Source organism: Rhinatrema bivittatum, chromosome 9 (genome assembly GCF_901001135.1).
Source record: "Rhinatrema bivittatum chromosome 9, aRhiBiv1.1, whole genome shotgun sequence".
NCBI lineage: Eukaryota > Metazoa > Chordata > Amphibia > Gymnophiona > Rhinatrematidae > Rhinatrema > Rhinatrema bivittatum.
In genome coordinates this window covers 192479756-192493179 of record NC_042623.1, presented here as the reverse complement: position 1 = coordinate 192493179, position 13424 = coordinate 192479756, and the positions used below count along the sequence as shown (strand labels likewise).

General features: G+C 43.8%; 1 protein-coding gene across 1 annotated transcript in view; it reads right to left on the bottom strand.

The window, feature by feature from the left end:
- The window catches only part of LOC115099616 (IgGFc-binding protein-like), a 277960-nt gene that overhangs the window by 25855 nt on the left and 238681 nt on the right, over positions 1-13424 (bottom strand). The window contains exons 76-84 of the mRNA XM_029617348.1: positions 12960-13068; positions 12103-12197; positions 11556-11729; positions 10598-10800; positions 9729-9873; positions 5663-5904; positions 4479-4643; positions 3280-3407; positions 40-308 (exon numbers count right to left, since the gene is read on the bottom strand). Coding sequence (XP_029473208.1) covers positions 40-308; positions 3280-3407; positions 4479-4643; positions 5663-5904; positions 9729-9873; positions 10598-10800; positions 11556-11729; positions 12103-12197; positions 12960-13068 — 1530 coding nt within the window. The remainder of the gene's footprint in view (positions 1-39; positions 309-3279; positions 3408-4478; positions 4644-5662; positions 5905-9728; positions 9874-10597; positions 10801-11555; positions 11730-12102; positions 12198-12959; positions 13069-13424) is intronic.

Below are 13424 nucleotides of genomic sequence, written 5' to 3'. Positions count from 1 at the left end.
TGTCGCTGTTTTCTGCTTTGTATTTCGACAGCAACTTACGGCAGAGCGTGCTGTTCCTCCATTTAATGGCGATTCCTTCACGCTTACACGCCTCGACGTAGGCTTGCGTTATGGCACAGAGCGTGGAGAGCATGCCATCGTATTTGCACATGTCGTAGATGCAGTTTTGAATGAATAGCTGTGGCCTGATCAGATGGTGGCAAGGTTGAAAGGCATCTGAGAGTAAGACTTGGCACTGGCCCTCGATCGCTGGTTTCTGTTCTGCTGTACATGGAGGGCCAAGCTCATCCCTTGTATCTGGCAAGCAACTGCAATAAAGGCACAAATACATTTATGTTAGCACTCTGCTGATCACTTACAAGAACTATTGCTGAAAGAATAAGGCAGTTATAACAATGTAGTTGTCCATGCAACTGACCGGAGTGAACTCTCTTAAAAATGGCTGAGATAATAGACTGTTAAATCTTTAGTTTAGGGGAAGATTTTCTGTAATATTGGAAATCTCTTTTGGTAAATATCTTTCAACTGCACAGAACTTCTTCAATATATAACTTCACATTAACATTTATATTTAATATCATTAGTGACCCAACTGTTTTATTTTTTTCTCAATTTCTTATAAAGGAACTCTAGAGATTAAAATGAGCCATTTTGAATTTTAAAACATAAGAAACAATTTTCATCTATAAGGCACAAAATACATTATAATTTGTTGAACATGATTGTTGAACATGATTTGTTGAACATGATTGAACATGCCCAGGAGAAAGAGGTCGGTCCCAGGCCACCTGCCCAGGAGAAAGAGGTCGGTCCCAGGCCACCTGCTAGACCGCCAGCTGCTTTTGGTTCTAAAACAATCTGTAATTCGCCCACTTGAAAAGAAAGGCAAATTGGCAACTGATAAACCAACCAGCTTTAGACCCGCCCACTGAGAAGATGACATCATCAGTGACTGGGCACCTACAAAGAAAAGCCCGTTGACAACAGGACCCCAGATTTACTGCACTGTGCACTTTAACTGCGGACTCTGCATGCTCATTTTGAGTGCTCTCAGCGTCTCTAATGTGTGGGAGATATTCCCAAGGCCAGCCAGCCCTGCCCACTGAGAAGACGACGTCATCAACATGGGTCTGGGTGCCTACAAAGTAAAGCCCATTGATGGTAGGATTGCGGGATCACGGGCATGCTCCTTAGTGGACCATTGTGGTAATTTTTAATTTTTAATCAAGATGTATTTTATTTGGTTGTTTGCCATACCATTAATGGCATGGAATATTCCTGTTATTATAGGTCAGGGTAGGTATGTTGGCCTATCCGTAAATAGGAGGTTTTCTAGTAGAGAGGGGGTATTAATGCCGTTGCGTTATGAAAATGTTAACCATGGAAAGGATTAACAGCATGCCCAATCTCGACAATTATTAGCAGGATATGTCAGTGCTAGATCGGTAAGAAATAAGAAGCACTATATCTATGTCATAATTCAACAGTATAGTTTGGATATATTTTTTGTAACCGAGTCATGGCATTATGCACATTATAATGTTTTAATTAATGAATTTTACCCATCGGGCTATACGTATATTGAAGAGGCCCATGTTCATAGAAGGTAGAGTTCTGATTATATACAGAAGCTCGATACCACTTCAACGTTTAGATTTTAATTTTTTTTCTTCAACAGAGACAGTGCTAATTAGAGTATTCTCCTGGGTTTTTTGCTTAATATATTGGCCAAGGGCATGGTAATGTCTGATATTATAAATATGACTGACCATTTGGTCTAGTTACAAATGTAATATGAATGTTTGATAATAATGGAAGATTTTAATGTTCATATAGATAATACTGCTTCTCCTACTACAAAAGAGCTGTTGATGGTGATGTCTTCAATGAATATTGCACAGCTTATTTCAGTACCAATTGTCAATTAACAATGAGACTTCACATGCGAAATGTAATTAAAAAAAGGCATTTTACAAATTAAAAATGATGAAGGCTCTCAGAGGTTTCCTTCAATAAGAATCTTTTAAAACAGCAGTAGAAACCTTAAGGGCAGATTTTTAAAGCCCTGCACGCGTAAATCCCAGCCTTTACTTACGTGGCCGGGCCCTACGCGCACCAAGCGAATCTTCCAAGAGGCCCGGCCACGCGCGTAAAGGCCGGGACGCGCTCAACTGCTGGGCCTCTTGGAAGGGGCGGGCTAGAGGGCATGTTTTGGGCGGGGAGGGACGGGGGCAGGCTGGGACAGCGCCATTGTTCACTGTCCTGGAGCCTCGCGCATCGGCCGGCTGCCGGCGCATGCAAGTTACTTCAGGTCGGACCCTGAAAATCGTAAATTAAAATCGTTTTTTAGAGGGTGGGAAGGAGAGGGGAAGGGGAAGGGAGGTTAGGGTAGGGGGTAGGAAATTTCCCTCGTAGTCCGCTCCTAAATTGGAGTGGACTGGGAAGGAACTGGGGAAGGCCCCGATGCATCGCCGCACGAATATAGCAAAAACGTACCCTTCTCTTGTGCACGCCGCCCCCGATTTTGTAACTTGCGAGCACTGACGCACGCATGTAAATCGCGTGCACATGGACGTGCACGCGTATTTTAAAAAAATCTACCCCTTAGGGACAGATTTTAAAAGGGTTACACATGTAATATACACGCCTAACCCTTTTAAACCCCTCATGCGCAAACGTTTTCTCATATCTTCCAATGTGAAAGTTTTGCGAAAAGTAAAAGATGATTTAGGTAGAGGAGAACTAGTAGGTGAGTCAAAAATTAGTTTACAAGAAATCAGTCTGTGATCTGACCATGGAATAGGATCACTTTTAAAAATGGCATTATTCGCTGTTGTGTTATTAGTAAATATTAAATCCAAGGTGTGTCCGGCTTTATGAATTGGCCCTGTAATAATCTGCGCCCATCTCATAGCTGAAAGAGTGTCGAGAAAAGTTTTACAATGAGGATTAAGTGGGATAGAATCAACATGGAGATTAAAATCACCAAGAATTATGGTTGGAATTGAGGGATTTAAGTTGTTCATGATAAATTCAATTAAAGGTGAACAGCTATGTTCCAAAAGACCTGGAGGACAATAAACCATACAAGCCTGAAAATTTTTAGACTTAAAGAGAGCAACTTCAAAGGTTTGTAAGTAGCATGATGGAACACTGTACTGCAGTTATGTGACAAAACTACAGATAGACATAAAATTAGAGTGCCATAGTGATAACATATATTGCCATCAATTTATTCCTATCAAAGAAACCATGGCAGCTGAATGAAATCATGTTTACCTTGCATCACTCTCCTGCTCATCTTTCCAGCTGTTACCAAACTCCGTGACGTTGTGAGCTTGTTGGCCGTTTGGCATGAGTAGCTCATCGTCAACCCGACCGTTGTAGTTACCGCACATGCCACACACCTACAGCAAACAAATGAATGGAGATTAGCAAAACACCTAGCACTATGTTTTTATAACGTTTCTACTCCACAGACTGTAGGCTCAACTGAGAAGCAGGAAAGTTCAAATATTTTTCCTAAGCAATAAAGAAATGTCTATAACTCTCTGGCTCAGGTCTTATCCCCCGTAAGGGTGAGAAACAGACCTAAAAGACAAGAAAGAATAAGGACCAGGATAACAGAGAAAAAAAATAATATTACAGCAACTGACTTTGAAGAAAGCAAGCACCCAGTGCAAAAGGCTGAAAATTCACCTAAATCTAGCAGGCAAGATTTAGGCCTGCCATTTAAGAACTGCATTTAGGTGGCTAAACAGCTGCCTAGTCCTGAAGATCAATGCTAAGTAGCTAAGTCTCACTGTTTCTCACCCTCCAAACAATCCTGGCAGTGCCTCCAGGGCCACCTAAATTTAGCTGCCCAGCCCTGGTAAATTTTCAGAAAGGCTAATCTAGTCACCTATGTCCCAAAATTAGGACGAGCACAAGACTCTACTGTAGATCACATATGCTTTACGAGCACAGACACAGCAATGGATTTAACCAGCCGCCTCCCTGTGACTGGCGGGAAGTACATCTCTGAAATCACAAGTTGCAGCGGCCAAAATGGATCCCCCTCCTCGATGTCACTGCAGCTAGCCTTTCTAAAATAAAGACAGGGCCACACAGGATCACCAGTGACAGGGATGGACTTCCAGGAGATGCAGCCTCTTCGAGGCAGCTCCCAGCTCTGCCTTTTGCAATGTCCACCCCGCACAAACACATATTAACTTAATCACATCAAAAGGGTTGTTACATTTCAGAATTAAAATAAGCACAGTCATTTAACCATTCAAGTTCCAAGGCCCCAGAAACAAATCCAAAAAGTGTTTTAACTACAGACACCTCTGGATTTCTTTGCTGCCTAGGTGAATGTAATCTACCATTGGAAATCTGGGAATAATTTCATCAGTTCAGTGAAATGACTGAGATAAAGCTAGTTACACAACTGAAACACACTGATGTTATGTCTTCTGTTCATCTGAAGAAAACCTCACCTTTGAATAATATGAGTCGGGGAGAATGATTTCTAAGTGATGGTCTCCATCAAATTTCACTGTCATTCCAAAGTCCGTTTCCACGACAGTATAGATTCCCACAGTTCCAATTGATATGCCTCTTGTTCGGCCTTCTACTGGGGTGCGAACCCTCTCCTGATTAAACTATAGTAACAAACAGTTTTCTCAATCAACAAGGGTCTTCTTGATCAGTTTATTAAAAAGGCTGATTAGATTTAAAGCGAATCTAAACATTTTCTATAGTGTGGGTTCAGAACAGAGTAGCCTCTCTAGTCTTGAGTTACTGAAACATTGCGTTTTCCTTAGCAGAGGAGAAAACCAGGCCTTTGATTCCAACGAGCTTTCTGCTCTTTCCCATACACTGAATGTATGTAGTGAAGGTTTGTATTAATTTGAGAATTAAAAGGAACCTTTACGGTATCAAAATATTGTATTTCCCCATAAGTTATTTCAAAATTTACTCTGTGGCAATATGACCAGTGGTTCTCAACTCAATCCTCAGGGATTGCTGGGCCAATCGGGTTTTCAGAATATCCACCACAGTGGATAAGCATGAGATATAGTCACATGCACTGCCGCCACTGCATGCAGATATGCATCCTGCATATTCATTGTGGATATTCTGAAAGCCAGACTGTCTTGAGAACCACTGCTACAGACCACTAAAAAAAATGACAGGTAGCCACTGTCCAGACATGTGTGCAGGAAACTAGCAGTAGTCACTTACAAGGCAACAAAACATTCCATTGGTATGTCCACAGTTCTCTGCCATTTTCAGAGGATGCTAATGTATTGTGACATCTCAAAATATTTATTTTTATTTATAACTCGCCTGTCTAAGAAAGCTTAAGGTAGAATAAATGTATAGAGACCGATATTCAGCGCTAGTTAGCTGGACAAATAGTGACTTATTTTTCCTATAGACACAGAATAGGAAAAAAAGCTTTGGTACATAGGCCCCTTACTTAGCTGAATATGTTTCAATATTGGCCCCACTATGGTTATTGGAAGTTCATTGACTAAAACGGTGCTAATGCTTTGATAATGTGATTTTAAATTACAGGTTACCCCTCTAGTAAATTTTCTGATAAATTGTTTAATGTATGTTTGCAAATATCAATTTTATGACTATTATTTTCTGAGCATTAAACCATACAACATACCAGTGTCCTCTTATTTTTCTGTAATGTGACTCGGGTATTGTACACGTCAATATAGACTTCCTTGAGATATGTGGCTCCACGTTGACTGCGATCTTCATTTTTGCCACTGATGGTTACAGGAATGACATTGGTAGTGTTGCACACCTGAACCAGGGTGTAGGTGCAGGTACCCACATAGGTATGCATTGCTTTATCAAAAGTGAAGTAATGAGGATCGCCTGCCACATGGCACGATGCTTTACCTAGTCACAAAAAAGTCAATAGTTCAAATTTAGAAAAAAGTTTTATGGGCATGTGACAGAGTTTGTATCCAAGAACCCCAGAACATCTTTTTTTTTTTTAAATTTTTTATTTCTGCTTATATTTCAAATTACAATTGAAACATTTTACAAAGAAAAAATGGAAGACAATAAAGAACAAAACTTCTTAGAAATTATACCACATCTTTCTAGTTAACCCCAGAACATCTTAAGGACCAGCTCCAGGTATCTGGCCTGATAAAACTTCTGAGTGTAGCACAGGATTATAGTCCCAGGGAGGATCCCACAACTAAGAATAATAACCATGGGCCTAGAAGACTTAGACAGGCCCCCGGGACTCCAGGAGAAGGCAGCTCCTGCAAATGGCTGACCTGAGTGAAGTGAATTGAAACCAGGTGAGCACAGAGGGATTAGGCAGCCCCTGAGAATAGCTGGCCTGAGATTATGTTTGGGGGAAGTATGAAGATAAAGTTTAAATATAAAATGCTGTTTTAAACACTGTAAATATAAACAAAGGGAAATCCTTGACCACCTGCGTTTGTGCAGCTGGGGGATTTTCTGAGCTAAACAGTGTACAGCCAGATATCCATGACTCAAGAAGAAAAGAGAGAGAGGAAATGTTTTTTTTCCTGTGCAAGATATGGATCTAGGCAAGGCACGGGCACTGAAGCAGCACAGAGGACAAAACGAGGAGAGTGGCTCAGGGACAGCCCAGAGAGAAAAAGAAGAAAGTAAAAGTTTTATTGTATGGTTCTTATACAGAAAAGTAGTCTGGTGTAGAAGTAGTGCTGTTAAGCATGAGTACACAGGGCTTACATTTTTATTGGGCTAAAGGGGCTTAGCCCTGCCTGAGGAAGTCATTTGACCAGAGAGTAAGTTAAAGCCGGATTTTTAATTTGGTTTCAATATGTGGAAAAGGAGAGGAAATTTTCCCTTGCACACCTGAGCAAGCAGGGTCATTTTTCCCCCATGGTTTAAAAGAAAAGAGAGGCTGACCAGGGCAAGGCCTTCTAGAAACAAGCCAGCTGTGGTTGTGTTTAAAAGATGACTGAGCAGGAAATACAGGATTCGACTCCTCCAGGAAAGACAGAAGTGATTACAAGAGAGCTTCATGTGCCAAGAAAGAAGCTGAAGCAGGCCTTGCTCTCTGCACCTCCAGCTTGCCAGAAGTAAAACCAGAGAATGGCTTGGAACCCCTGGAACTAAGGCAAGAGTAGCAACCTATGAGTTACCTGTCTGGGTGAAAACCCAGAGATACAAGAGAAAGTGAAAGGCGTTATCGAAGCCTGGTGAAGAACCAGTGGCAGCAATGACTACACCACTGGAGCAGACATTGGAAGGATACCTAGAAGTGCAAGAGACAGCCCAGTGGAAGGCAGGAGAAGGCTGGGGAAGTCCACGGAATGAACCCACAGTAACTGTAGCTCACGTGCAAGGAAGATCATGGTGGAGCCTTGCCAAATGGCCTGAAAGAGGCAGCACGGTCTAGCCTGAGGAAGGCAGCGTAAAGAAGCTTGACAGAGGCAATACAGAGAAGCTGACCAGAGCCACTATGAAGAGGCCTGAAGAGGAGTTGATAAGGACAGAGGAAAACAAAGAAGAAATACAGCAAGAGTGCACTGGGATTCCTGAAGAAGAACAGCTGAAGTCAGAGAAAAAAGGCAAGAAAAGCACTGAGGCTGAGGCAGCCTCCCTGAGGCAAGATGTGCAGCGAGTGGAAGCATAGGGCCCAGAGAGGAACCTCTGGCCTGGAATCTCAGGCCTGAGTCCAGAGTGGATAGGAAGGCCAAGGTGACAAAGACTGCCAGGATGGCAATTCAGTGGGAAACGGTCAAGGAGCAGGACTGACATGGCCGTGTGGAGCTAATAGTTGCAGGAAGGAGGGTCACAAGGAAACAAAGGTCCTGAGCAGGCTTATGCAGACGGGCTACCATTGTGGTAGCACAAGTCCTGATATAGTCTGAGGGTGCTGCTTGAGCGATATAATCAAGCAAATATCAAACAAGTATAAGAAACTGTTTTGCAAGCAACCTAAGGCCTGGATTCATCATTCATTGCAGAATGATGAATCCAGCGAAAACGGGGCGAAGGGGGGCGGGTCTGCAAAAGTCTCAGTCTTCGCACCACCGCGCTGTCTTCGCTGCCGGCTTTTGTGAAAGGTGGTGCTATTCGGCTCGCTACTGCCAACAATAACGTTGGTAACGTTATCGCCGGCAGCGAAGAGGAAGGAAGGGGGGAGGAAGCCGACTCCTTCTTCCCCCCGCCCCGACTCCTCCCCTCCCCGACTCCGGCCCCGACTCGAATTTGCATGCTCTCGCACGCGAAAAAGGGCCTTTTCATGTGCGGTAGAGGCTTATCGCACGCGATACGGTCATAATCGCGTGTGATAAGCCTTTAGAAAATAGCCCCGTAAGTCATGAAGAAAGCGATGATTGAAGAGAACCAAGACAGACCAAGAAATAGAGACTGTTATCGGTAAAGTCCCAGCAGGAAGAGGCAAGCGTGTGAAGAATAACCGGGGAGGGAAGTAGCCCTGGCACAGGTAGACGCTCACTCTAGTATGGCTGAGGCTGAGGGGGAAGGTATGTGACAGAACAGGTATGCAAAAGCCCTAGAACACCTTAAAGACTGGCTCCAGGTATCTGGCCCGGTCCACCTTAAAGCCGAGTGTAGCAAAGGATAGTCCCCCGGGAAGATCCCACAGCTGAGAAGATTTAGATAAGGCCCCTGGGACTCCAGGAGAGGGAAGCTCCTGCAAACGACTGACCTGAGTGAAGTGTTGGTGAAGTGAATTGAAACTAGGTGAGCACAGAGGGATCAGGCAGCCCCCTGAGAATAGCTGGCCTGAAATTGTGTTTGCGGAAGTACGAAGAAAAGGTTTAATTGTGAAATGCTGTTTTAAACACTGTAAATAAAAGCACTTGAAGGAAAAGCCTTGACTGCTCGTCTTTGAGTTATATAGGGCAGTCCTAATAAACATTTTTGAAACATCACCTAAGTGCTCTTAAATTGTCCTATTCAGATTCAACATCCTGCTAGGCAATCATAACAGCTAGCTTAGGCCTAGATTTTCTAAGACACCGCAGCATCGTGAATTGCGCGGTGCGGGGGGGGGGGGGGGGGGCGGGCCTTCGATAGCCGGCAGCGATCGCACCTCCGTGGTGCGATTGCTGCCGGCTTTCGCACCCAGTAGCGCCGTCGTAAAAGGTTGTGCTATTGGGCGTGAAGTTGGAAGCGAAAAGGCTCCTTACCTTTTCGCCGTCCACGCTGTCTTCGCGGCGTCCGCCCCGGTGCCACCCCAGACTCCTCCCCTTCCGGTGGCTACTCCTCCCCGATCTGGCTATCGCACGCGTGCTTTAGAAAATAACCCCCCTTAAATTATCTTGCCCACTAGTGAGAATTGATCAGAACAACGTTTTGCTACCTAGCAGGGTCAGACACTTTCAGTAGCCCATGTAGGGCTGTAATCTGTGGCCACTTTTTCATTTAGTGCTCAAGAAAAAGAAGGAGCCCGGTTTAAGCTATCAAATGAGCAACACAATTTAAATTGTTGGTTGGGTCAATTTTGGTGCCCAGAGGCCTTTATAAAAGGTCTCTTTCATTTCCCTAATAGATTGAGTTAACTCATTGTCATTCCTACCATTGTTTCTTATTTGCACCTTCAGGTCAGGTCAGTGCAGTGCAGGAGTGAAGGTAGCGATACATACAAAATGGTTTGGGGTCACTCAGAGTGGCAATAATAGTAAGCTGTGGCTTAGACCTGCTCTCTGCTTACGTTTTTTAAGAAGGGTAAAGGAAAAGCTTACCAGTTGCATGACATCCCAGCACACCGTCCTGTACCTGGCATTTCTCCAGGACTCCACATTCCCAAGGGGTGCAAGAAATGACGTTGCTGCCACTGCAGGTACAGCGTTCAGCGCAGTTATTCTGGGTGAACCAGCTTTCCCCAGCCTATTGGGTAAACAGGGAGCACAGGGGAAAAGTTCTCAGTATTTACATTTTCAGAACACAGATTCATTCTTACTGCGTGACGGAGGATTTCCAAGAGGCGAAGGATCAAAGCGTGCATTAAAACCATGGATGTCACTCCCTCATAGGGGAAAAGGGCTGTTTGACAGCAAAGCTAACACGTTTGTGTAAACGTTTGGGTTGAGTGACACACAGAACGGAAGGGTTGGGTTTTTTTGGGGGTTTTTTTTTTAAATCAATAATACAGGAGAGTCCTCGGGGCCAAAAGAGTGGAGGACAATTTGCACCTGGCAAGTTTATGCCTTAGGGAGACCAAATTTAAAAGTCATTTTTCTGTGTGTAAATATTAAAAACAGTGCTTTACCCACAGAAATAGGCTTTAGAAACCTGCAAAGTCTTGCAGGTCAGAAGCATCCGCAGACGTTGCAGATAAAGTGCCACCGGCAGGTTGAAAATGAACCTTCAATAAAGACGAGAGCGCTGTACGACTTCTCGCGCATGCGGCATGGGGAGTTTGGCCCCCCCGTGTCAGGGCTTGCATCACTGGCCGGGCGCTGCTCGGGAATCCTCAGAACTGTTTTGACTCTATACGGTGCCTTTTATATGTGGGTTGAATTTAAAGACCATCAGCCTTTAAAGAGCTGTAATTCGGTGTTCTGTGTCGCTAAGTGATTTTTTTTTTTTGGGGTTGGGGAGCCATTTTTACCGGGTAATAGTTGTTGTGTTGATCCGTACAGCCGCATTCACTTTCTGGGACACATCTGTCTCCACTCAGCACGTAGCCTTCGTCACAGAAGCAGCCTTCCACCAGGGAAGAGCCACAGCTTCTCAAGGAGACAGGCCCAGAGCAGGTGGCAGGACAGCCATCGCCGCAGTTCTTAAAGTGGCTGCCTCCAGCACAGGATATTGCTAAAGGCAATCAATAAAACAAGTATCGAATATCTTCATGTTAAAAATACAACTTACAGTTATACTAACGCATTTTAGAAAAATCTACTCATGTTTGTGACTAATGAGAGTCTTTCCGTGTTCCCCATATTTCTAATCAGATATACATATTGTTTATGGGGTGATCCTATGGGGTACTCTCTTATTCAAATAAGGTAATACGCTAATGCTAAGCAGCAGCACAGTCCTATAAAAATATCATAAATACCTTTTAATCCTTTACAAACAAACACTACCACTGAAAAGCTGTTGCTGTGTTTTGCTAACTCATATAGGTTTATTTTAAGTTTTTGCTAGTTGTTCACATTTAGTGTCCATGTGACTATGTGTCCTTCTCCTTTTACTGGTTTCGAAAACATGGTGACTTTAAAGTATAATGTCACCCTGTTTTCCTATCCTTTACGTTATGCGGTCAGCAGCATCCTGAAAATCCTGCTGGAGACCTCTGATACTATCGAGGGCCCCTTACGATTGTTGGGGGCAAAATGCAGGGGCACATTTAAACGAACATCTGGCCTCGCTGCCCTGTTCATATGAAGTGGTTCATGATGAAGTAACAGAGGAGTCGGCAGTAGGTTATCCACTGCTGTCAAGGGTTACTTAATGCAAACTGATCCACTGTACAAACGTTCCTGGCTCAGTGAACTCCGTGGAGGCCTTGTGCAACCGATTGTGTGTGTCTAAAGATTTTCCCAGTCATACGAAAGAAGACTTACGGCACAAGGTGCTGGTTCTCCATTCTATACAGATCCCTGCTTTTTTGCATTGTTCGGCATAAGACTGCAAAGCATAGCACAAGGAAGTTGACTGTCCTCCAGTAGAGCACATATCATAAACACAGCTATCAAAGTAATTTTTTGGAGGCACTCTAGCGTGACAGTCCTTGAAGACTCCTGTGCAACAGAAGAAATACAGGCAACATATTATAGAGTTGTACATATTTAGGACACTTTTTTGAAATACCTGTGGGCCTACAAGCCCATTTTGAAAGGGAAGCTCCCTCCGGATTTTCCCTTTGAAATATTGGGGCCTGCAAAGTGTGTGGCTACAGAATGACCCCGGGCTGTGCACTGTGCAGATCAGGTATGCATGGAGATTTGAAAATTGCAATCTCCATGAGTGTACTTTAATTCCTCCAACTTCTCCCCATCTCTAGGAATGCCTCTTTTCCCCACAGATAAATATACAGGTAAATGCATGTGAGGCGGGACAATTTGCAAAATGGTTCACTAGTCTGTGGAGACACTGGCGTGTGTCTAACACTACCTGTTGGGTCGGTGATCATTCCACAGGCAGTAACTTTTTCTGCTTCAGCTTTAAGCGCCGGGTCACAGATGTCTTCAGTCCCATTGGTACACCTGGATAAAACACAGCAAAGGAAAATGTCTTTAGCAGCAGAGAGAACTTCTCTAGAGGAAAATCCTTCATATTTATAGGTTTAAAAAGTGTAGCGGTGGCCCTACCATTTTAACACCCATCTCAGAAGTATTTGCTAGTTGAGGTCCTGGAACTTTTGTTTGCTTTGTTTGGGATTTCGTGGCCTTGTAGGTCTTCCAGTGCACTTGGAACCAGAGCTGGGGATCCTGGTGTCGTAAAGCTTCGTTCGCAACTACCTAGGGATTTTTCCCTTATGCTCATGGACCCTCCCTCCCACTACTGATGGTGGACAGCAATACCTATTTATGTAACTGGAAGGAAGGATATAGGTTCTATAAAGCTTACTTACAGGGACGCTACAGGAGGTCAAACCTATAGTTCCTTTCTGTAATTTAAACCCAAGACTTCTTATCCGATTCCCAATGAAGTTGGAGAATTTGAATACCGCTATCGTCGACTCTTTTCATTCGTGGACTGCTTTAAGACTGAATATTCATTATACATAAGAAGTCCCCACGAGATGAAATTCATCCACTCGCTCAAGGAGGAGTCAGAAGTTATCAGACTCCTGCAGTAACTTTGGATTACCAGATGGGGGGATATCATGAAGAATTACAAAACACCCCGGGACAGATGGAAAAACCACCCGTCGCTGCGCCGTGCGCCGTGGTGGGCACTGGCAACAGCAGGCACTGTACTTTAAAGTGAAGTATTCCTCTCGGTCTGTTTTCATCGGCACTTACACTGTGTCATTCTCGGGCACAATCCAGCTGTCTCCAAGCTCAATGGAATTTGCTGCTGCTTTTCCATCAGGTTTAATAATGTCATCGGATGGATTTCCGTTATAATTGCCTGCAGGATTGAAATCATGAGAAATAGTGGAGCACGATTTGATTGGTGGGGGTGGTCCTCATTTATATAGGGGGTGGAGAATGAGGAGAGGTTGTGTTTTGTTCTCATACATTAGCACAATATTTGTTATTAACACTGTCACATTTAACCTTCGACATACAGTAAATGCTATAAAAGCGGCAACTTTAAAAATAATGCCATTCCTGCAAACTTCCCCTCCCCCACCTCCCCAAGATCAAAACATATTGTAAGGGATGGCTTCAAGGCTGATTTATAGGCTTTTTGGCAGTGGATGGACTTGGTCATGCTATTCCGCTAGAAAGGACAATGTTCAGTGCATGAGAAGTTAAAATAAG